Genomic DNA, 22,672 nt, shown 5'->3' on the forward strand with positions numbered 1-22,672 from the left:
CTAAAAATGGACGCTTGCTGGATGTTGATGTATTTGCAATACTCCATGCATGAGCTGTAACCAGACGAAACGTAGAGCTGAATAATGCTAAACAATCAGATACAGACCAATGTTGCTGAGCTGTATCTGGATACAGACCGTGAATTCATAATTATCTTTTAATTCAGAGATCACGCTTTACACCCGTCGATGACATATATATATATATATGTAGAGAAGATAAAAGTTTCTCCGATTTTTGATTGATTTTTAAAAAATACTTAAATGCTTAAAATTTTAAGCATTTATATATTAAATGAATTACAAATTCAAACTTATATATATATTGTATATTGTGGTTCTCGGGCATCGAGCACTGTTTTATACGGAAAATCATAAATTATAAACTTTATATATATATATATATATGTATTAAATAAAGATTCTTTTTAAGTGATTTTTAAAAATCACTTAAAATCCAAACTATCTTTATGAAAAATTACAAATTTTCAAATTATATTTCTCAATATTTTTCCAGTATAAGGAACAAACAATAGGTCCACTTTGCAGCACAACATAGTCGTGCATATTTAATTAGAATATTACCTACGGGTACCATCTCAGTGTACCTATTGGTGAGAAAATGAAATTGAAAGGCAAATATTATGTTAATTACGTACGTAATAAGATATGGTAATACAAAACTTTCATTGGAGTATTATTTTACACTAAATTTTTATTCACTATATACTGTGAAACTGCCAAAATAGATTTACAAATTTTTAACTCAATTCATACATTTATAAAATCGTCCCAATCAGTGTATTTGAGAGAAAGAGCACTTAAACCATGGAATAAGGGCTAAAACGTGTTTATAAAATGAGTTTTGTTGCATAACTAAATTAATTAACAGTACTTTTATCTCAGTTTGACAATCAAAATAAAAAAACGCTCAGGAGAAATATAAGTATGAACACTTCAGTTTTGGTAATGGTGTTTCGTACTTAACAAACAACAATTTTTTGTTGACTGTTTCGCTAAAATAAATGTATTACATTTTAACTCACCAATGACATTTGTTTATTAAATTACGTGCATGGAGAGAGAAATGAAAAATTCGAGTTTATCAACCATTTTCTGTAAAAGATATAAATAAAACAAGCCTCCGAAGCTGAATTTATAAATTTATAAAGTAGCCATAGTGATATAGAGAGATTATGTAATATTACAATATATTAGCAGCAAACAGTGACAACCATTGCCTCAGTTTTAATGAGAAAACACGAACGTTTAAATAAGACAGTATTCTTGTGCACGTATATTGACGGAGTAAAACGAGTTGAATCCTTTTACAAGATCACGATAGAGCATTTTCGTTTTTAGCTTTCTTTTCTTCAAATTTCACCCTGTAGTACAAAAAAAGTATTAATATAAAAAGTTTTCTGTCTAAACCACCCCGCTTTAAATGCTGTTTCACTGAGAGACTTATGACGAAAGTGCATATTCCGGGACAAAAAGTTATTCAATTGTTAGACACAATAGAACATTTAATAATTATGCATGAATATTGCACGTGATATACGTATAGGAATAGATAAAAAGGAAAGACACACAGGCAAATGTGTCGGAAGTTTCATTAGATAGCAGACAACTACGAACTGTAAGATACGAAAGATTGACGATAGTGTATAAAAGAAAGTTATTAATTTATCATATTGTTTAAGATTACAATATTAAAAACATCCAAAGCGAACTAATTCTCTCACGGCCAACGATCACGCCGAATAAATTATCGATACGAAAAGGATCGTGTACGCAACAAAATTTTACAGCCCCTTTGGGTGATGCTTCACTAGGAAACAAACCTTGACTTTATAAGGAATTGAGCCATGCCAACAGCCTCGGGATTTCCACTTATCGTTACAATTCGTTCACTTGAACCTTCTCTTGCATCCGCAATTTTTATGCTAGCTTCAGATTTCGTCCTGCAGTAAGCCAGAAAAAGAGAAGCTGTCAGATGGTTATACGGTTAGATTTATTACATTCTAGCACAAGCAGAAAATACGCATCATAATCGGCCACAATTGCTGTACCTATTAACCTATACTACCATGCAGAATGAACAATTAGTATGGCGGTTATTACAAAAAATCGAGCAACAAAGCAAAAAATACGTAGCAGCTCAGTTATACATTAAAAATACGTACCTATACCTTAAAACATGAGGTTAATTTTGCTAATGCAAAAGCGGCTAGAATTTTAAAGTTATGTAACAATACCTTATCTCGTTGATTTTAGCGCCACGTCTACCAATCAAACTTCCTGCAAACTAATAAACAACAATTTATCGTAAGTTGGCGGGAAATTTTTATTCAACTAATGTAATACACATGCACAAGAAACAAACTCCGCGTGCTTACTTGGCTTGGTATTGACATAGTCTCAGTCATAAACTCATCTAAAAAGTCATCACTTCTCTTGCGTCTTCCTGCATATGAAAAAGGCCGTTTGAAGTAGAATCATGGGGCAAGGTAAGTGATAAAATGGAAACTTACTTGGGAGGGGACTTCTCAATAAAGGTCGACCTTGATCGCGACGCTACGTAAATAATAAATATATCTTATCTAGCGGATGGTAGGTCCATACTGAAAAAATATTTTCACGAGGAAAGGGACGCTTCTGAGGCAGAGAAAAATATTTTTTAAGTACGAAGCGCGCGACCTAAAGTTTCTATAATTTTATTTTTATATTGAAGCAATATTCACGTTGTAAAATTGTCGATTAGTGTCTTGTTCAGACTGAATTGGATTGTTTTCTACAAACTTCACTTACAAATTTAATTTTACTTGTAAACAAATTTATATCAGTATATACGTTTTGAACACGGTCAAGATATCAAAAGAATAACACTTTTGAGTACGGTCAAGATATCGTAAAAAGCCGCCCGCAGTTGCAACAAATCAACTTGCAAAAAATCAAAAATATCATTCTACATGCACGTATAAATAAAAAATAAGAAAATGACATATTTATAAACCAGTGATTTACCTCGTAAGAATCTCTGTCATATCGATGATTCCTCACGGGTCTGTTTGATTTTTTGTTCATTGGAGAGTTCTCGGGATAATATGGGTCAATATGGCAAGAAACAGGGTTCTAAATTAACACATAAATTGATTTATGCTGCAATATAAAAGTTCTCTACAATGCAGCAATCGATTGACAACATTCAAATATCTTTTGTAATGTTTTACGTACACATTACAAATGTTAAATTTACCTGAACCATGGTGTCACAAATTGATTTCATGCAACCAATTACACTGCTGGCACTGCCTGAAATAAGAAAGAATACAAATGAGTTACAACAAACAATATTTCCTCAGTTGAAAATCTCATTCACAGATAGGTTACAGAAGAAGTTGAAAATGTCACTTGATATTGGTAATGCATTCGTTCTCAGACAAACAAAGGCCTGGTACCTATACGTAGGTAAAAGCTTCGTGAGTAAAAAAACCAAAAACAAAAAGTTTTATACAATTACGTAGTTCACCTGATATATGAACCATCCTTTCAGAGGATTGTGGCATTGGATCAGAATCGATCTACGCATAGAGCAAAAAGTCAATAATAATAAGTTCGAAAATATAGACTTAGTGGCTTCGTATGGTGTGTACATGTTTTACCTTTAATCACCCACATGTTCTATTGGTGTGTACATTTTTTACCTTTAATCACCCACATGTTCTATTGGTGTGTACATGTTTTACCTTTAATCACCCACATGTTTTATACACATATAGTGAGTGAATTAGTAGTATTAACAAGACATCGTTGCTTAGTTCCATGAAAACAAAATTTAGTGAATTTGCGTTTTTTTAAGTAAATTTAATAAAAAATTGAACAAAGAGGTTCAATACAGTGTAGGCGAATGTAATCTAAGCTCTGAAGTACTCTTGTAAAATAAAATTCGACATAAATATCATAAAGCTATCAAAATTTAAATCAAGTTAAACCTTTTAACAAGTCTAGACCACTGACCAGTATACTATACAGTAGAAATGGTAAAAATAAAAGGTCTAGCTAGACTTCAATTGCGTTACCAGTTAGCAACGCGTACGCAAGCAGAGTGAAAGACGTAAATCATTTAACTTCAACAAACTAAAATTCATCATACCATGATGTGAGCTCCAGATTTCTAAAAAAATATTGAACAGTTTTATAAATATCTCAGAGCATAATTCTGACTTAACCATGGTTACCCCCAACCCTCACAGAATATCCTGTGGCGTATGCTTTTTAAAACATTCAAGACAGAGGAGAAATGCGGTGATTTTGCGATGAATTGCACTCAATTTGGTTCACATTAATTTATGTTAAAGAGTCACTGATTCTGTACATGCATATGCAAATATAATAATGGTTTTTGATTATCAAAAGTACATATAATTTAATGGTACGTACCTCTCGAATATATTTAATCGTTGACCCACTTCTACCAATCAGAGAGCCACACTGCGCGGATGGGACCAGCAGTTGAAAAACCATATCTTCAGGGGATGATCTGCTGTAGTAGTCCTAAACATTGTGGGGAAAATGTAAAACAATTGTTGAATGTACATGGACAAAGATAAAAAATCGTAAGTTAAAGTTAAATTTAGCATAAAACGTAACAGTTATGTACTTACGTAAAGACAAACGGAATATATTAACTATGCTGCATGAGGAATTTAGGAAGTGGTTATCTACGTGGTTATTGAGCGAGTTACGTATGTACTGTTGATGTTTGACGTAAGTCAAAGCCCTTAGTACGTATATGTTCAATACCACTCGCAAAGTTGATAATGCAACAATGACGCAGCAGACGGGAACCAAACTCAAGTCTACGTAATCTTACGTAGATGAAGGAAAGGGAGAGGTAAAAAGGAATGACAGCCAAGGGTAAAACATTATGATTGTAGATTAAATGCCAAATAAATGAAAGGTTAATTTGAGGATTTCCAGTAAGATTAAGGGACCGATGTGTGTGTGGGAGTGGGTGGGTGGTGGTAGGGGGAGGCTTGACGAACAAAGGACAGTTAATTTTTGGGAACGCAAGTTGAGGAAAGTTCTAACGTGAGATCAAGTTAAGGATTTTTGGCAGCAAAATGGACTAGGATAATCAAAAAAGACGAGTTGTTGGTTAATGAGAAAAGAAAAGGAGTCAAAATGTGTTGATGGCGACTACTTCCAGAGAGCAAGGAAAATTTACTGAAGGTTAGTTACAGAAAAATAATGGGAATATCTACAAACGTTGTCAGGTCAATTCAAAAGGTAAAAGGGAGGGAGCAAATGGAATTCATCAAACATGTTGGATTAATGGATAACCAAGTTCCATATTTTAACGATTCCAAAATCTTGTAGGGAAAAAGGTTTGAGTGACTGAACATCAGGGACATTAGGATACACTGATGGGTAAAGCACAAGGTTGTTATGTTTTCAAGGGTGGTGGTCATGGGAACTAGACTGAAACCCTATCCAGTTCTCTATAAAGAAAACAGCTTTTTGTTAAAACAAAACGAACAACCTACATCAAGTTCAAACTGATTTAACTGCAAGGAGCATCAGTGAAGGCAATGAAATGAAATTACTTTGTAGGATTGAAAACAAAAATTACCTCTTCAAACCGCTCAATAATCAATTTGAAAGCATGAATAACACTGTTGACAGGACCAGTTAAAGAAACCAGTCTACAAACATAAAACAAAGAGAAATCTTTGTCAAAAACAAAAATAATGTTGAATGACTCCTGACATTTGCAACAAACCTTTCTCTTGAAGTATTATCACTTATATTAATGATTGCATCACTCTGTTAAACACATAAAAAATTAAATGTCACATAAAATTTCATGTATTCAAGGAAATTGGAGTCACAAGGAGCAGTGTATAGTGAAAGTATCTAATCAAAACAAAATTTTTGTAATTTTATGTAATCTTGTTCACTATGTCATCAAAACTAACTTGAATGCAAATTTAAAACAATTTAAGCAAGAATCAATGCTTTCATTTATACAAAATAAAGACTTCTTCTACCTATATTGTAATAGCCAGCTTTACTCTTTCTACAGTTGTGCATGCAAGCAACATAATTGTCACTAAAGAGTCTAGATAGGACTGGGCACACAAGAGTCTGGATATGACTTGCAACAAAAGCCCCAAATTCTTAAAAAAATTCATTCCTTGAATCAAACAAACAAACAAACAAACAACATTTATATACCGGCCAATATTAATCCCCGCCAGTTTTCCTTGAATATCTAATATAAAAAAATTAAATATCTCAAACTCACAGATTTCCTAAGATTCTTAATGGTTTCACCACCCTAAGAAAATTCACAAAAATTGTTAGCAGGCAACCCACTTAATGTTATCTTACTTTCCTAAAAGTAATTTAACGTACATACCTTTCCAATCAACAAACCAGCTTCCTAAATACAAAAATACTTTAAAATCAAAAATAGGTACGAATTGCATACATGTGGGTAGCTTGAACAACAAATGTTTGAAAACATTGTCATTTTTATTATGTTGAAATTTTGTCATATGCTAAATCACATTGTATTTAACATTTTCATGAGTAGATTTTGTTATAATGAGATTTTGTTTTATGTAACATTCACTATTAAAAACATTGACTGATACACTTTTATGTGAAATTTTATACTTTGTTGAATCAGGTTATAAACAATCACAAATGTGTTAAACTTATTGATGTGTACATGGTTTGAAAATTTGGTTACATTACTTGGATATTTGACGCTATTAGATTCAATTTGTACTTAGAGCACAATAAAAACATTGATAATACAGCTTTTCACTTTAAAGTCAGTTGAATTATGTTTTATCCCATTTATGTTAGCTTTGCAATCCTTGCCTAGTACTTACGTAAGTTATGTTCAAAATATATGACTTTTTTGAAACATTTAATTCATTGATTGACTACTTAGTTTATCTTGATGATTTGAACTTCTGCTAGTAGTAGCAGACTTGAAAACATTTGTGGGGGTTTACAAAATTGATTGAAGTATTTGTAAATTATAGCATAGTAAAGATAGTGCATAGAATGTTATCGACAGGTTTGATCTCAACAACTGTCTTGTCTTGCTTAACCTCAGAGATATAAAATAACCCTGATCCAATTTTCTCAGCCTGCAGCCACACTGCCACACCACTCACCACACTTAAAAATAATGCCTGCTCAATCAAACCTGTTGCAAACATTTTATGTTGTTTCGAAATACCAAATTCCAATCATGTTATGTTGTGTATGTGTATGCTTTGTAATATTATGCAATATTAACTATGTTGACATGTATCATTCAGAGCAGTATCAGTGCAAAGTCAAATATATAGACAGTAATCGTAAATAAGCATTTAAAATACTAATGGTAGATACATTTTCATTAACTGACTGTGGCCAAATAATGAAAATACCAGTGAATTCAGATTATTCAGCATAATAATAAGGCATTTCAACATTTCTATACTTGTTGAAAGCATCTGTAAGTTGGTCGTAGACAACAAATGCCATAAATTGAACTTATAACTACTTCAAATTGAATATCTTACCCCATACGTATCGTGATAATTTGCTGAACAAGATTCAGTGAAAATAGTGGAAGTTTATTTTGACAAACTTATAACAACTAACAATGATTCAAGGTCCGAATTATCGCAAAAAAATTGCTTCGCAACTTTTTTCGAATAAGTTCCTACCGACCCCCCGTTCCGATCGATCCCCCCCCCCCGATTTACTTTCCTCTCGCAATTTTTACAATGCACATGATTGCGCCAATATTTTTTATTAATTTTAAAAACTATAAACTAAAATCCTCGCATTCGTTCTCTTCCAAATCGGAAAGCGTAGCTAATGCAATATCAACAACGTTTGTAGATGACGCTGACTTTGATTGCCTTTCTGCTGGATACTTTCGTGGTTTTGCACCATTTGGGCGTCTAATCTTTGCTCTAGCCAATATTGAGAGCTTCCTCCGCATTGAATTCAGCTAGCGGGCATCCTTCTTCACCAATTCTTAGCTGAGCGTCGAGTCGTTGTGTACTCAAACGATTTCGCAGAGTTGTCTTAATTCTGTTCATTCGGCTAAATAAACACTCCACCTTGGCATTCGTGAATGGTGTTATGAGCAACAATTCAATTATATGCAGTACATTTTTGCACTCTTTTTGCATTATAACATTTTCCCAGATGCTTTGCCATACATTTACATATTTTTCCTTTTTTTCTGCTCCAACTATGTAGCTTTTGACGTGGCAATAGCAGAAGAAATATTCAGTTATCCAACTGTATAATACGAAAGGAAAACGATGCATTTACTATTCAAACCTTCAAACGATTCCATTCTGAGACGACTTTGTCAATGTTGCATCCATTCTGAACAAGTAAAGCCTGGTAAAACTCTTTCAGTTCTAAAATTGCCTTGTCGCCATACCGCTTAAGTGCTTCGTCCTCCTTGGGCCACATTGCAAAGTCCAATATGACTGGCAGATTTTTAAACACCACACTTACTCGGAACTCTTCAAATCTTCCTTGCACACTCCTAGACACTGCATTAATCATTTTTTCATAAGTTTTCGTTACTTTCCTCCGGGACGCATTAAACCCTTTCAGCTTTATTTTTTGGTAAGAAACATCTTCAGAAACAGAAAAGGCAATGTTACGACATAAAGTATTACATTTACAAAACACTAATTATAACATTTAAAAGTACCTGCTTCATCTTCATCGTCTTCAAGTTCTTCCACTTGATGCCTGGTAATTTTTTGACGTTTTGTCAAAGGTTGGTGAGGTTCTACTGTGTAAAAAAACATTTCAAGCGTACGTAAAGTCAGGGACTCATTCATCAATTACTTACCGTCGTCGGACGTTGTGGCTTCGCACTCCTTCAAAAACCGTGTAAAATTAATAAGTTTTTCGGAGTCGTCCTGAACGCATTTATTGATCAATTCTTTTAGTTTGACCATAGTCCACTCAAATTCATTAATGCGCTTCACCGCTTTAACAGGGTCGTGAACTTCCTTTGGAATCCCAGGCTAAGAACCTAAAATAAAAGTCACAACTCTTAATTTTGCACCAGATTATATATGTTGTGATGAGACAGCAAATCTGAACATTGAAGCGTTATACTAATTACCTTCAAAGGCGTCAAAATGTCAATGTATACTGTCATCAGCATAGGATACTTTGCATACGTCCATTTTGACAAAAAACCCTTCAGTTCTTCTCTTTTTGCTGGCACCGAATCTGTTTGGGACAATGACTCAATGTGTAGCATGTATGCGCCATAATTGGCAACAAAGGTCTCCATGGCTTTCAACTTGTGGGTGATCCATCTCGTTCTAAAGGCTTTGGCTGGCTTTGCTATGCTCTTTTCGAAAATCTCGCTGATTCCCTTCAATTCGCGATAGCGCTTTGCCGACTTTTGGTACAAGTAATACAATTTAGTCAGGAGCTCATCCACTTCGTCAAATTCTGATTAAATGAGTAATGTATATATTATGAACACATTATTCTGAAATTCAACATCTTAAACAAAAGAAGTGTCTAACTGTTGTGACACCATACCTGTTCCTTTAAATGCGTCTTTAACAGCCAGTTCAAGGCGATGGTTGAAGCAATGAATAGTAAGCAGCCATGGTGAGTCTTTGCGAAGTTTGGCTGCAAGTCCGTTTATGCTACCCAAATTTACCGAAGCTCCATCCACGTTTAGCGCTGCCAGTTGTCTTGGGAAATTGTTCATGTGAAACCGGGAAAAACAATCCTGTATCATCTTCTTAAGGCCATCTGCACTTGTTGATGTAGGTGATTCAATTGCTAAAAACCTTATTTGAGGGATACCTGTCCATTGAAAAAATAGAAATAACGCATCTAAAGACAAGAATCGAAATAATTCAGTTCGGTGTATTGCATTTACCTTCACTGCTTATAAAAAGGAGATACAAAACTTCCTGTTCAGAAACGCCTTTGTCAGTGCTGCCGTCGGTCAACAAAGAAAAATAGCGTGTTTTCTTCAATTCAGACATCAGCTTCTGCTTGAGTTTGTCAGCAATTGAATCAGTGATGTTTGCCATAGCACGCTCGTTTCGGAATTTGGAACTGCAAATCATTCCGTTCATTTCGTTTAACGTAATGATGCCCTCACTATCGCTATAGGGTCTTTCTGAAGTGGCTAAATAGTAGGCAGTGTTGAAACGAGTAATCATTACTTTCCTGTCAATCTCTGCCATTTTGATCAAACCTCTTCCAATTGGAGATCGTTCAACAACTTGTGCGCCAAAAGTTTCGCCCAAGGACTTCTGATCAAAAAGACGTTTTGCATGTTGATGTGCTTTACCTTGGACATGTTTTTTCAAGCTATCTAATTTGACAGATGTTGTCCCATCTATCCATGCTTGCGAAAAACCAGCTATTGAAGAAATTCTTGAGGAGAATTCCACACAGGCAGAACATTTTAACGCTTCTACTTTTTTCTTATCTGTACTAAGACTTTTGATCAATTTAACGTTTAAATCTCGCTCCCAATTTTCTACAGTCTTTTGCTTCGCCATCGTTAACGTATGCAGTGTGTATTAGTTTGTGACTTTGTCACTTCGCGTTTTCAGATAATATTGAAAATGTTACGTTTCATATTACAATTGATAGCGACGTTTTTTAAAAAGTTGCGACCATTTTAGGATAAATTCCTGTTAGTCACATTCCTGAGGCATGATGTAATAGCAACGCTTTGAAATTATGCAAATAGTGCAAGAAATTTGATCATTTGATATTTCGCAAAGCATAATAAAAACACATCCATCACAGCAATATAAAAAGAGTGCTTTCAGTAAGCAAATTTACATTAAATAACAAGAAATGCGAAATGAGCTTCGCAATTTTACGAAATTTGCTTCGCAATATTTCGCCAAAATCGAAATCACTTCGCAATTTGCGATTTGCGAAGCGCTAATTCGGACCTTGCAATGTGAGTTCAATAAGGGTTAGATGCCATATATCTTATAAATTCTGCCTACATTTAGAGTGTGGTTGTAATGCACCTACAATAAGGTGCAGATTCTGTGGACATGAAACCAACACATGGAATTTTATTGTAACATAGTGCGCATGCGCAGAGGCTACCCACAAAAAACTAATGATGCAAAGAAAAGGTGTAATATGCTAGTGGTCTAAACTATTGTGAATAAAATGAGGAAGTAAAAATAAAGGAGCTGATCAAGATTAAAAAGACAATGGTGATAATTATGCTAAAACGTGGATACATATTTGAAATGCGTTGATTATTCAAATTTGCAACCCATGGCCTCAAAGTCTCTTTCAGGAAAGGTCTTAGCTCCTTTCCCTAAGTAAAAACCACTCAATTTTCCAGTCAGAGTAAAACCTTATCATTGGTGGAACAAATTGAAAGGGAACAGATAAAGAATATGCAAAAACATGAAAAATTAAAGCATGGATATTCTAAAATAAAGATTTCTTTAATAACTTTATGGCAACAACCTGCTATCCAAATGATTTTCACTGCTCAAAATGGCATTTGCTTTTTTACTTTTGAGTGAATTACCTTTCCATTCATGATAAATCTCAATGTAACAATATCATCATCAAAATCTGATTCTGACATCATTCTTGCTTTCTTCCTTCTATTGCTCATTCTAAAAATAGTAGTTTGGATTTTGAAACAGCTCAAATTTAGAAAAAAAGTTTAGTAAAACCTGTTAAGCTTCGCATTATGCAATTTACACGTACGCAGATTTAAATTTCAAAGCTGATATCTGCTAATTCAAAAAAAATAAAAATAGCAATTACTTTTTTAAATACCTTCGATCGAGTAATTACAAAGAGTAACACAACCGCTCCTTGTGAACAAACATACGTTCCAAAGAGACACGAAAAACAGACACGACTTTTTACAGTTGACGAGCAGGAAAAACTTTGAATAAAATATATGACAAAATGGCAGTCACTACGTTCGACGTGTAACCTGTAAATTGTTATTTTGGTCTAAACAGCGCATGCTCAGCGCATACAGTACGATGTTGACATACATCAGTAGATGTAAAGACAGATGTGTGATGTAATGATGAGTGGTGACCGAGTCTAGTTCAAATGGTACTGGTTTACTTTTTGTTCTCTGGTCAACAATAATGGCTATATCATTGAAAAATGGCAAACTCTATTGAAAAAGATATGCCTATCGTATTTATTGACGACGACGACGTCAAGCAATGTTTTACACCCCGAAGAACAGGTGAAAGTATGCACGTGTTAATGTTGTATGCCAACGGTCCCTACACTGTCGTATCTTGGACAGAGAACACTTAGGCATGATCCATGACTTTGACTGACTTCTCTCACAAGCGTCAACTTTTGCCATGTAGATGGTATTTTTATCATCACTATCATAATAGTGGCATGTGCTCTCAGAGTTGTAGATGTTTAACACCTTAATGTTCTTCATAAGAACATTAAATATGAAATAGAATAGGATCACTGCTTAGCCAACTGATGTGAATGCTGATGTCAAAATGCTCATTTCTGTATTAAATGGCTGCTCTCCCATTTGTTTATGTTTTCTGTTGAATTATTTCTTAGGATTAAGATCTGCTAGGAAAGAACTGAAATCTTTGGAATTGGTTGATGATCGTGCTTCTCTCTACTATGAAACAGTTGCATTGGACAGTAGTTCAGATGATGAAATTGAATTCATGCATGTATCAGGCAAAGGTATGTTTGCAGTAAATTGCCTTTGCAAAATTATTTTAAAAGAAAGACAACTGAACATGATCAATCATAATTTTCCAAGAAAGCCTTCAAAATTTCAATAGTTGAACCAAGCAACACTGTAAGATCTTGCTTTCAACCTCTGAATTCTTCTGAGTCTAAGTTATTATGTAATTTCAGGTGCAATGTGCAACTAGCATACTTTCTTGTGTTAATGTAATTTTAGTTATTAAATAGTAAAGAGGAAGGAATTGTCCTAAATACATTGAAGAAAATCAAAGAAAAAATGTTTGAAGAATGAAATTCCAGGACTGTGGTTAAAAATGTTATTGGGAAATTGCCCCTGATTCCCCCCTCCTCCCCTTCCTCCTAGCACTGGATGGAAAATAACAAGATTTCCATGCCTATAAATTTTACAACCAGAACATTTTTTGTGTTTGATATACACAAGAACTACGATGTTGCATGAGAAAGGAAAGGTGTTGGAGACTCAATCATAGTTCATGAAATTTAAATTACAATTTTATGGTAAATGCTTGCCCTTGTAATTTTTTTTTTTATGTACAGTTCTGTACATTTAAGAATCTGTTCTCAATGATATATCTATTTCTATAACAAATAGTCTTTCTTTTTTAAAGCCGTCCTAAGTTGTACACCAATATCTAGTCACAATGTTTTCAGTTTTCAGAAAACAAAACGAAAAACTGCTCTGGCAACTGCAGGTTTGTATTAAAATGAAGTATGAATGAATTGTCTAAAGAAATATAGTTTATAGGTATGTATTTTACGTATTATTTCTACTTTTTGTTATTCTTTTTCGATATACTAGCATCTGCAGCACAACATACCAAAACTCCTAAAACAAGAATCAGAGGAGAAAATACTCGTAGTAAGTCATAATTAGATCTTTTTGAATGTTTGATAGTGTTTTCAAAAACTTTCTTCTAATCAATTGGTCTTCTTGTTAGAAAGCAATGGTTCCTCTGATGAAAGTTCTGATTTGGAATCTGATAATCATGATGAAATGGAAGAATTGAGGAAAAACGTTGCCACGTAAGTACTGTAGAGTAACAATTTGGATGATTGTGAATACACTGGCCATAATATTTTTAATGTCGTCTTATACGTAATACCCTAGTAGAAATTAAGAAGTAAATTGTTTTTTTCGTGTTAAATATAGAACAATGAACAATAGGAGCGATAAAAAAAATAATATGGTATGTCATCAAAATTTTTTTTTGGAGGATGGTTTTTGTGTTGACTCGTGTTTTACGTAGTATATAAAACGTCCAGAAGAAAATGTAGACGTAGTGTAGGCACTTCAAATGGCATCAGAAATGAGCACGTTATGAAAAAAATCCTGAGTCCTTTCTGCAGTGAAATTCTCGTTTGTGTGGTAAAAGTCTTGTATTTAAGAGTTCACCATTTTTTATGGGCATTACATGCAAACACCCGCTCTCTCTCCAGTTTAGTTTATACTAAATAGTTTGATTTATTTAGGAAGGAATGCTAGATGAATACTTTCTTGCACACGACGAAAGGGATTGTTTAACGTCAGACAGAACCCTCTCAAGTCTTCCTACTCCAAGAATGGATCGAGAGGTTTGATTGGACCATAAATAACATCTTATTTGTACTTCACGCAATTGTTGATTACGTCATTATATGATGTTTTTTACGATGTGAATCGTGAATTTAAAGTGTTTTTTAACGACCAACGTCGTAAAACAATCCGGAGTTTATATTCGCATACACTTTTAAAGTGATATTATCTTAAGGTGGTACTGTATGAAATCATGCATGTACATAATACGTATACGTACAAAGTGTATTACAATGTGCCCTCCCGGCTATCACCATAGTAAAGTGGGGACTCCTGCACGTGGGACACAGGATGTACGGTTACACATTGTATGGATTGTTTTGTAGAGTCACCAGAGCGCCCAAACCTATAAAGGTGAGCTTTGCATTTAAAGCGAAAGCGGTGAACGTCTCTTTATGAACTTTTTACACAATCCGAGAGCGCTCAAACTGCGCAAGCGCAGCGAGCGTAATACGTATACGTATGTATACACGTATAAGCTACGTACTTGATTCATATGGATTAGTCTTTCTTGTTTGTCATCTTTTAACAAAATTAGCAAACGCTATTTTGGCATGTCAGCTCATCTACATGGTTCTTCATCCAGACGCTGTCCTCTGTACTGAAATCCAGAATCGGAGATCATCAAAATGAGCGATTAAGATTGTTCAATGAATATAAAACGTACTTTCCAAAATGGATGTTTCAACTACGGTGAGAATTGTGATGTTATGATATTTCAGATTATTCTTTTCCTCCACATTTCTTGCTATCAAGTATCAATGGATTCAATCTGCTGTTATAAAGTCGATAATAATACTCTATTTTAGAAACGGTTTCAATTTGCTACTTTAGGGCCTTGGATCCAAACGAACCGTCATTTATCAGTTTCAAGAAAAAATGCTCTCACAACGTATGCAAATGGTTGTCAATGGATTTTTCCCGAGCGTCACTATAAAAAATGTTAGTTGATAAATATAGTTAAATATTTCATTAAATGAAGTATACTCTCGAAAGAACTTTTTTCATAGAGCCTTTATAATATTTTACATGAAGTAATTGCGTACGTGTATTCTTAAGGTTTTGTGTTTTACGTAGATTCTCAATACCATCACGAATGATGTTCTTGAACTCGATGAAACGTTCAAAAATCTTGTTGAACATTGTGCATTTATCACTGATTACTTTGAACAAAATAAGGATGAAGAATTATATTTGACCATTCACAATATTGATGGGACAATGTTGAGATCAAGTTCGGTAAGTGTTGCACCAATTTGTGAGCAAATGAACTTTGCAACCAGGTTCCATTAGTTCATGTGAACAGCTAAATATTATGCATGATATTTATGCTGTCGAAGGAAGTTGTGCAAGACGTGAGATCAGCTGGCGATTATTTGTTATTTGCAATACATGAAGTAGTCGAATAATATGCGAAAACGTTCACTTTTTCTTGAGTTCAATTTTTATTTTGCCCTCTAAAGATCATGTTGCAAGTTCGCAAAATATACGTTTTGTCGACACAATGTCCCTAAATCAATGAAAATTTTTCTTCGACTGTTCAAAGCGTGCCTGCCATTTGTACCACATATATTGAAGCATGAAAGATGATCTTGCTATTAATGTGAACATTTGAACTTGTAGAACTTTGTTTTAAAGGCAGTCTGGCTTCATTGCTTAAATTCTAAGTCATTATGACTCGGTGATGAGCCTAATAATGAAAAACGCCATGTAATACTTTGCAGTCATTTTCTTTGACATTTTTTGGGCTATATCGCATATACAACGTAAGACTGAATCAGGCCCTGTAGTCCAAGCCTATTTCATGTATAAATGTTTTATAAAATTACTTTATATTTTCATATAGACTCAAACGATTATCAGCCTACTTGCACAATGCTCGTCTATTTTTGTTATAGCGTCTATAGATCATATACATGCACCTCTTAGTAAGTAAACAAATTGAATGACAACAATTTTTTTCACCTTTACTAAAATCGATTCTGTGACAACAACAAGTTTGATTTGTTTACGTGTAGTTTGGGATCAATCCCAAATGGGCCGTTTTAACTGGTTGTGGTATGATGTTACAACGTTTGAGCCTTATACTGAAGAAACTTCTTATGAAAATTCTTTGTTGGTTCAACAATCTGGATCAATGGGCCTTAGCTCATTAATTCACGTATTTCAAAGTTTAACCGCGAATGCGAAAGGTATATTCCTGCTCATTGGAAATTATCAATTGGAACGTTCAAACGAAGTAAATTATGTTGGTTAGTCCATGTTTACTGAATAAGATTAGTTAATACCAATATAGACTACATTTAATAGCCAAGTTTCTATCTCTAGGAATGTCGTTTTCCGATTGTTACACAAAGTGTCGCGAGGCTTTTCTTGTAAATAGCGATGCAGCACTTCGAGCTCAATTAACAGAATTTAAGGATCACAAGTTGATGCGGTTAAAAAAGGTTTGTGATTTTCTGAAAAATACGCTTTTTGTAAACGCATTCGTTTAGAAAGTGTTTATATAATCACGGAAGAAGTCTATCGGAAGAGCTCTGTCGGTATATTGTTTAGATCATGCATGGTAATTAACGTGTATCTTGGAAACACCATCTTTATCATGCTTGCTGTTTGACTAATGTAATAACCATTCCCATTTCGCCCAACTCATACGATATTCCGTAGTTTCCGTGCGCCAAACTAAACCTTGAGATTACATTTTACATTTATTTTTCCAGGGAACTGATGGCGTGGAATATCTTCTTATTTTGTTGGACGTTATAATTTTAAAGAAATTTATTGAAGAACACAAAGATCTTGTTTGAATGTATAGCGGATTGTATAGTGAATGTATATTGAATGTATAGTTTTTTTGTTGTGAATTAACTGAGTTTCGCAAGATGAAAAAAATGTACCTTCATACATAACTTGGTTTGCTCACACTTTCCAACTTTGTCATTCATCAAAAGTGATCTGTTATTCTGCACTGTACGCAAGCTGTACTTATAATAACATATGCAATTGTAAAATAAAAAAACTGAACCTATAATAAGGCTATGAATGTGACAAGCATTGCTAATGCGTTATGTTTGTGAAGTTTAATGACGGCGGAGCATTTTTTGACGTGTGTTGGACGGGGGAGAGGTCGACTGTTGAAATGGTTTCAATCATATAAATAGTCGCAAGACGTCATTAACTTTGCTAAAGATTGTTGAGAACAAGTTTGCAGCAATTTTGTGCTGTACTATGTCAATAAAGCCTGACAATGTTGTTCACGCTTTTAACAATATTCTTGGAGATTGTTGAATTAACTTAGTAAAATTGATGGATACGTAAATATCAATTTGTTACCAAGCATGATTTTTTATGCCAACAAATTTTGGTTATAATTCCATATTCTACATACGCCAATTTGGAGGAAGCAACATGTATTAATAACATTGTCATCGTCAACTTCTGTACTTTCTCTACCGTCATCCATTGTCTATAGTGTTCAGTATCCTATTGTCACCCTCAGTAACCTACTGACAACTACCACCATCAATTTTCATCTTCAATAATCTACTATTACGTATCGTTTACCACAAGCTAACATAATCTACTGTGACCAAATGTAACCTACCGTCACCTACTTATCATTTACTGTCGTGTACCATCCGTCTACTGTAATTCACTTTAATCTACTGTTATCTATTGTTATTTATCGTAATCCACTGTAACCTACCCTCATCTACCGTCAACTACCGTCAGTCCGTCACCGGTCACCCCTAGTCACGGAAGTCAACTGGGGCAACCTACCATCATCTACAGTCACCACCATTACCTAATATCAATTATACTAGACCATTGTCATTTATTATCACATAATGTCATCAACCATCACCTGTTGCCACTTGGCCGTTATGTACTGTTACTGTTAATCATCCACATTAACTTTGACGAAGGAAGATCATGAGCGACTAAACGTTGTTAATTTGTCGTCAAATATTTTCATGTTCTTCGAGTATCTTAAAATACAGTCCACCATTATATGTTGGTAGAATTAGATCGTTAAGTTTGGTGGTGTCCTGCGAGAACTGTTTTGGTGTAGGTGTTGACATTCTGTTGACTGACGTTTTCCAAGCATGCGAGATTTAATGTGATCACAGTAACATGACGTATTTCTTAAATGAATCGGGTGTCTGTCACTATGGCGGCAAAATAAAGCAAACTTGTCATTTGTCAAACATCAAAATATATTTGTGTTACTGTGTTTTCATACGTGCTCAGATATATAAAGCTTTTGATTTTCAGAAAGACGTTAGAAAATGGGATTTTTTATCAAATAATGTCGTTACGAAAAGTATGTATATAAAAAGTTTTACAACGATATTTTTAAATTACAAATAACTGTTCGTTAACATCAACATCTCGTCAAAAATTATTCTTAATTTTATGCTTCCATTTTTTAGAGTAAGAGCAAAGAAGATACATGGACAGAGAAAGATTTGGCCGATGCAATACAGGTGTGTGTGTTATAAATTCTGGTAACAATTTTTCTATGGGAAGCATTGTTAAACCATTGACATTTGACAATGTAGTATCCATTTATCAAACTTGAAAAAATATACAGAATGAAGACACCAGTTTGCCTACATTCTAGGGGAATACAGCAAAGCAAACAAAAGATTCTGGAAGAGACTCGCATTTGCAGAGAACGAAGGATTCAAAACACAAGGGGACTGATGATATGGTAAAGAAAGTTTTGATCAAAATTGATCAAGTTATTAATTTTATCCCTTATTGAATTTCTTGTAAAATTGTGTGTATACATGATAATTTGTTCATGTTACTTTGCATTTGCGAGAATTTTTTGTGGAATTATCAGTAAATATGATAATAGTCATTGACATCATGCCATTTTCCCTCATAATTTTGATTTAATTTAAGTTAAATTTGTTGCATAGTCAACCCAAAAAATTATTTTTCTTCACATAACATGATCTATAGTACCTTCAATAGTGATAATTTTGCCTAATAGGATGGTAGACATGAAAAATCAGAGAGATATAAAGGCAAAGATTTAACAGAGATCAATGGTACGAGTGGAAGTCTGAGAACAAGGGAGAGAAAAAACAGGAAACAGCCAGATGATGGTGATGGGAGTCAGGAAAGATTTAAGAAAAAAATGGAAAAGAGGGAGAAAGAAGATATTGGATATCATGATGAAAGATTTCAAGAGAAAAATAGGAAACATGAAAAGTATTCTAAAGAAACAAGTGGCCAAAAGGAGAGGAGGCTTAGGGATGATGACGAACATAATGTAGAAAATTTTGATAGACAAAGATCTAAAGAGAAGCCACATAAAAGTGAAGAAGATCAACATACATGGAAAAGAGAAAAAGACAAAAGAAAAGAAAGTGGACAAAAACTTGATGGTGACAAGAAACATAGAGATGAAAGAAAGCATGGTGATGAAAAGATATGTGGTGGAAATGAAAGGAAAAGAGGCAGCATGGAGAAGGATAGTGAAAGGAATCATGGAAGTGATAGGAGGAAGGATGGTGAAAGAAGACATGAAAGATGTGGTGAGGAGGATGGTGAAGAAAGTAAAGATAAGAAAGTACTCCAGAAAAAAGGACAAAAGGAAGACAGAAGAGAAAGGAAAAGTTCTAGAGATGAAGGAAAGGCTACAGTTTCAGAAGATATCAATGAACGACCATTTGATGGAGAAGCCAAAGAAAGGAGAAAAATGGAATCACACCATGACAAAGATAAACGTGAAAAAGATGACAGTGGAACCGAACAAAGACTGCGAGACAGACACGATAGTTATAAAGATGGAAGAAAAGATCCCCGTATCAATAAGGGTAGCCTATACGGCAATGACATTCGAAGACGAGAGAAGGATGAAAGAGTTAAAGACAAAAGTGGACATCGAAGAGATATTGATACATGGCACGATCGCAGTGAAGGAAATGGAAAACACAGAAGTAGGGTGGATGAAGAGGAACGGAAAAAGGGGAAAAGGAAAATTTCTGAGGATGGTAGAGGAAGACAGGATGAACATGAATTGAATGAAGATAAAAAAGAAAGACGACGGGATAAAGATGAGAAGCATAAAGAAAAACAAAAAATTGATTATAATGAACGCGAGAAAACTGATCAAGACCACAATCTTGGATATGATGAAGGTGGTAGAAAAAGAAAAGAAAAAAATAATCGTGATTATGATCCAGCAAAACAGAAAGATACAAGAAGTAGGAATCGTCTTGAAAGTTTGAAAGATGATAAAAAAGAAAGAAAATCAAGCGTGCAAGATCAGGTAGGAACACTTTTTTGGTAAGACGTTTTCAGAAATGTATAATACTCTAAAATATTTTATTTAAATAATACACGATATTAAGATCAATTCTTGTAATTTTAGTCGTGCTCAGTCGCAAAGGTAGCGCTTTTTTTCCTACAATGCAACTAATCTTTCACTCACTGGAAAAACAATGAATGGAAGTCATTTCCTGAGAAATAAACAATAATTTGTTTGATAAAAGTTTGGGCTGGCTTTGCCATTGGTTTTGAAAACATTTCGTTGTTCACTCACTGTAAAAATAATAGATTTACATATAAACAAATACATCGAATGATCCAATATTTAAAAAACACCATTGGACTAAAAGGCTGACCACGACACTGTTCGAGGTTACTCTAAATTTTAACATTAGTTCTTGTTATTTGTCACGTCTATACTAAATTTATGACTCATTTTAAGCTCTGGATTTCTGACCACTACCACCAACGCCTGCTTTGGTTTATTGCATGTGTAATGCGAATTAATGATATGGATTTTATCTACGCAGATTAGCAACGACACTTTAGCAAACGAAAATGCGACTGAAGTTGATGAAGACATTCAAAATGAAGACAGTAATGAAAATTATGAGGATGACTTTGAGGTTAGATTCAAATTGCAGACGACTTCACAAATTTCTGTGTATGGATAATGTATTTGTGTTAGTCAACTTGGATTGAATGAAACTTCATCGGCTTACTTCAACACAGGATCTTCTCCTGACCAACATTTTTATTCAGTATGCTATTTTTTTACTGAATGTTGAACTGACATGTTAAGTTAACATTGAGTTATTATCATGTGTAACTGACCTGTTTAACTGTAACATGTTTAACTGATATTTATAACACAGTCATGTGTAACTAACATGTGTAACTGACATGTTAAGTTGACATGGGTAACTGACATTACAGAAATTTTACTTGTTTTATTATGGGCTTATCATGGAAAGGTGACATGCATAAGTTCACTCACCTAATGAAACCCAATTTTCCCTCATTTTTTAGGATTATGAAGATGATTTTGAAGATGATGATGAAGATGTTGACATTGATGATGATCAAAGCGAAAACAAGGAAGTAGGTTTCACAATTTTATTTATAAATGGCAAATATTCACTCTAAATTACACGAAAACCAAAGAAGTTCCTGTTAACGTATACCATTGCGAGTTTATTATGTCATCTTTCTTAAATTATTTTTTTCTAGGTTAAAGGAAAACTTTTAGAGGTACACTTTCTTAGGCGGTTATTCATGTTTCACATGGTCTTGGTTGAAATTTCAAACTTAAAATCTTTAAATCTATGTTTGTGTAGTTTGTAAATAAATGGCTGTATTAATCTATGCTCTCGCTGATCATCTTCTAATTTTGTTATCATAATCTTCTTCATTAAGATTTTTGAAGCTATCAATGCTGAAAACAACGACATAAGATCTGTACGAAAAAAGATGTTAAGGTAATAAACGTTTATTTTAATCTATGACACTTCTAGGATATACGTATATTCTCATCCACTGCGTTACGTAAATTTTATAAACTTTCTTTGCACAATTGGGAATCTCTGTGAATGTCATTGATGCATACGTAATTAGGATTTATTAACAAGAACAGCGAGAGTGAATGAATTAGAAGAATTGAACTGCACGAAGGATTTAATCACAAAAGAAGAGAACGTTTTGTAGAGTTAGACTTTTTGTAGAGGGTTTGAAAATGAAAGGAGACTATTTTGTCTCGAACGATTTTGTCTCGAAGGAAGGTGAAACAAAGACGCCACAAGAAATGTTGAGCTACGTAAATGCTAAAACTGTAGGAGTGCGAGAAGGAGGGGATGAAACCAAATAATGGGAATAATGAGGAAATTGAATATTTTTGGGTAGAATAAAGGATTTATTATCATATAAAAGACTGTTTATCTAGAGTGAAGAGGTGTTGAGCTTTATGGGGACAGTTAAAAATTAGTAGTGGACTAGAAACTGCTATCTTTATTTTTTTGTAGATAAACGAAAAAT

At 34.1% G+C, this 22,672-nt stretch overlaps 4 protein-coding genes across 5 annotated transcripts; 2 read left to right on the forward strand and 2 right to left on the reverse strand.

The window, feature by feature from the left end:
• Window positions 1–1,035: 1,035 nt before the first annotated feature.
• LOC124455138 (poly(rC)-binding protein 2-like) lies at window positions 1,036–11,991 on the reverse strand. The gene is made up of 16 exons (XM_047005862.1): window positions 11,851–11,991; window positions 11,594–11,684; window positions 6,425–6,448; window positions 6,311–6,343; window positions 5,786–5,829; window positions 5,636–5,708; window positions 4,444–4,557; window positions 4,157–4,177; window positions 3,533–3,584; window positions 3,260–3,315; window positions 3,028–3,135; window positions 2,535–2,577; window positions 2,400–2,467; window positions 2,259–2,308; window positions 1,845–1,964; window positions 1,036–1,385 (listed from the first exon to the last, which is right to left on the reverse strand). The coding sequence occupies exons 2-16, from the start codon at window positions 11,681–11,683 to the stop codon at window positions 1,337–1,339; spliced, it is 945 nt and encodes a 314-aa protein (XP_046861818.1). The 5' UTR covers window position 11,684; window positions 11,851–11,991; the 3' UTR covers window positions 1,036–1,336.
• Window positions 8,011–9,049, reverse strand: LOC124455139. Of its 2 annotated transcripts, none has more exons than XM_047005864.1 (3): window positions 8,894–9,049; window positions 8,750–8,833; window positions 8,011–8,672 (listed from the first exon to the last, which is right to left on the reverse strand). In XM_047005864.1, the coding sequence occupies exons 1-3, from the start codon at window positions 9,000–9,002 to the stop codon at window positions 8,359–8,361; spliced, it is 507 nt and encodes a 168-aa protein (XP_046861820.1). In that variant the 5' UTR covers window positions 9,003–9,049; the 3' UTR covers window positions 8,011–8,358. The 2 variants fall into 2 exon arrangements, with proteins under 2 accessions (XP_046861820.1, XP_046861821.1); XM_047005865.1 differs by having other exon boundaries at window positions 8,750–8,830; window positions 8,894–9,043.
• A 46-nt stretch (window positions 11,992–12,037) lies between the features above and the next one.
• LOC124455137 (origin recognition complex subunit 2-like) lies at window positions 12,038–17,384 on the forward strand. Its single transcript, XM_047005861.1, is given in 14 exon segments — window positions 12,038–12,280; window positions 12,625–12,756; window positions 13,392–13,475; window positions 13,583–13,642; window positions 13,722–13,806; window positions 13,934–13,970; window positions 14,254–14,355; window positions 14,943–15,049; window positions 15,166–15,298; window positions 15,434–15,595; window positions 16,203–16,284; window positions 16,375–16,608; window positions 16,685–16,803; window positions 17,077–17,384. Coding segments are annotated over 14 exon segments (1,509 nt in total). The 5' UTR covers window positions 12,038–12,195; the 3' UTR covers window positions 17,164–17,384.
• A 1,073-nt stretch (window positions 17,385–18,457) lies between these two features.
• On the forward strand, window positions 18,458–22,663 carry LOC124455255 (pre-mRNA-splicing factor 38B-like). The gene is made up of 9 exons (XM_047005946.1): window positions 18,458–18,680; window positions 18,790–18,843; window positions 18,981–19,070; window positions 19,359–20,642; window positions 21,172–21,267; window positions 21,671–21,742; window positions 21,872–21,892; window positions 22,058–22,119; window positions 22,660–22,663. The coding sequence occupies exons 1-9, from the start codon at window positions 18,666–18,668 to the stop codon at window positions 22,661–22,663; spliced, it is 1,698 nt and encodes a 565-aa protein (XP_046861902.1). The 5' UTR covers window positions 18,458–18,665.
• Window positions 22,664–22,672: the final 9 nt, after the last annotated feature.

This window comes from Xenia sp. Carnegie-2017, unplaced genomic scaffold, assembly GCF_021976095.1.
Source record: "Xenia sp. Carnegie-2017 unplaced genomic scaffold, XeniaSp_v1 HiC_scaffold_30, whole genome shotgun sequence".
Classification (NCBI taxonomy): Eukaryota; Metazoa; Cnidaria; class Anthozoa; order Malacalcyonacea; family Xeniidae; genus Xenia; species Xenia sp. Carnegie-2017.

Bases quoted from the DNA above. Each gene is read 5' to 3' on its own strand.
- LOC124455255 (XM_047005946.1), top strand. The intron at 18,844-18,980 runs GTGTGTGTGTTA...CCTACATTCTAG, and splicing joins ATTTGGCCGATGCAATACAG to GGGAATACAGCAAAGCAAAC. The intron at 20,643-21,171 runs GTAGGAACACTT...TTATCTACGCAG, and splicing joins AATCAAGCGTGCAAGATCAG to ATTAGCAACGACACTTTAGC.
- LOC124455138 (XM_047005862.1), bottom strand. From the start codon at position 11,683: ATGAGCAATAGAAGGAAGAAAGCAAGAATGATGTCAGAATCAGATTTT. The intron at 6,449-11,593 runs GTAATTCACTCA...TTTTGTATTTAG, and splicing joins GATTTATCATGAATGGAAAG to GAAGCTGGTTTGTTGATTGG. The intron at 1,965-2,258 runs GTATTGTTACAT...GGCTTACTGCAG, and splicing joins GCTAAAATCAACGAGATAAG to GACGAAATCTGAAGCTAGCA.
- LOC124455139 (XM_047005864.1), bottom strand. From the start codon at position 9,002: ATGGTCAAACTAAAAGAATTGATCAATAAATGCGTTCAGGACGACTCC. The intron at 8,834-8,893 runs GTAAGTAATTGA...TTTTTTACACAG, and splicing joins AGCCACAACGTCCGACGACG to TAGAACCTCACCAACCTTTG. The intron at 8,673-8,749 runs GTACTTTTAAAT...CTGTTTCTGAAG, and splicing joins AGACGATGAAGATGAAGCAG to ATGTTTCTTACCAAAAAATA.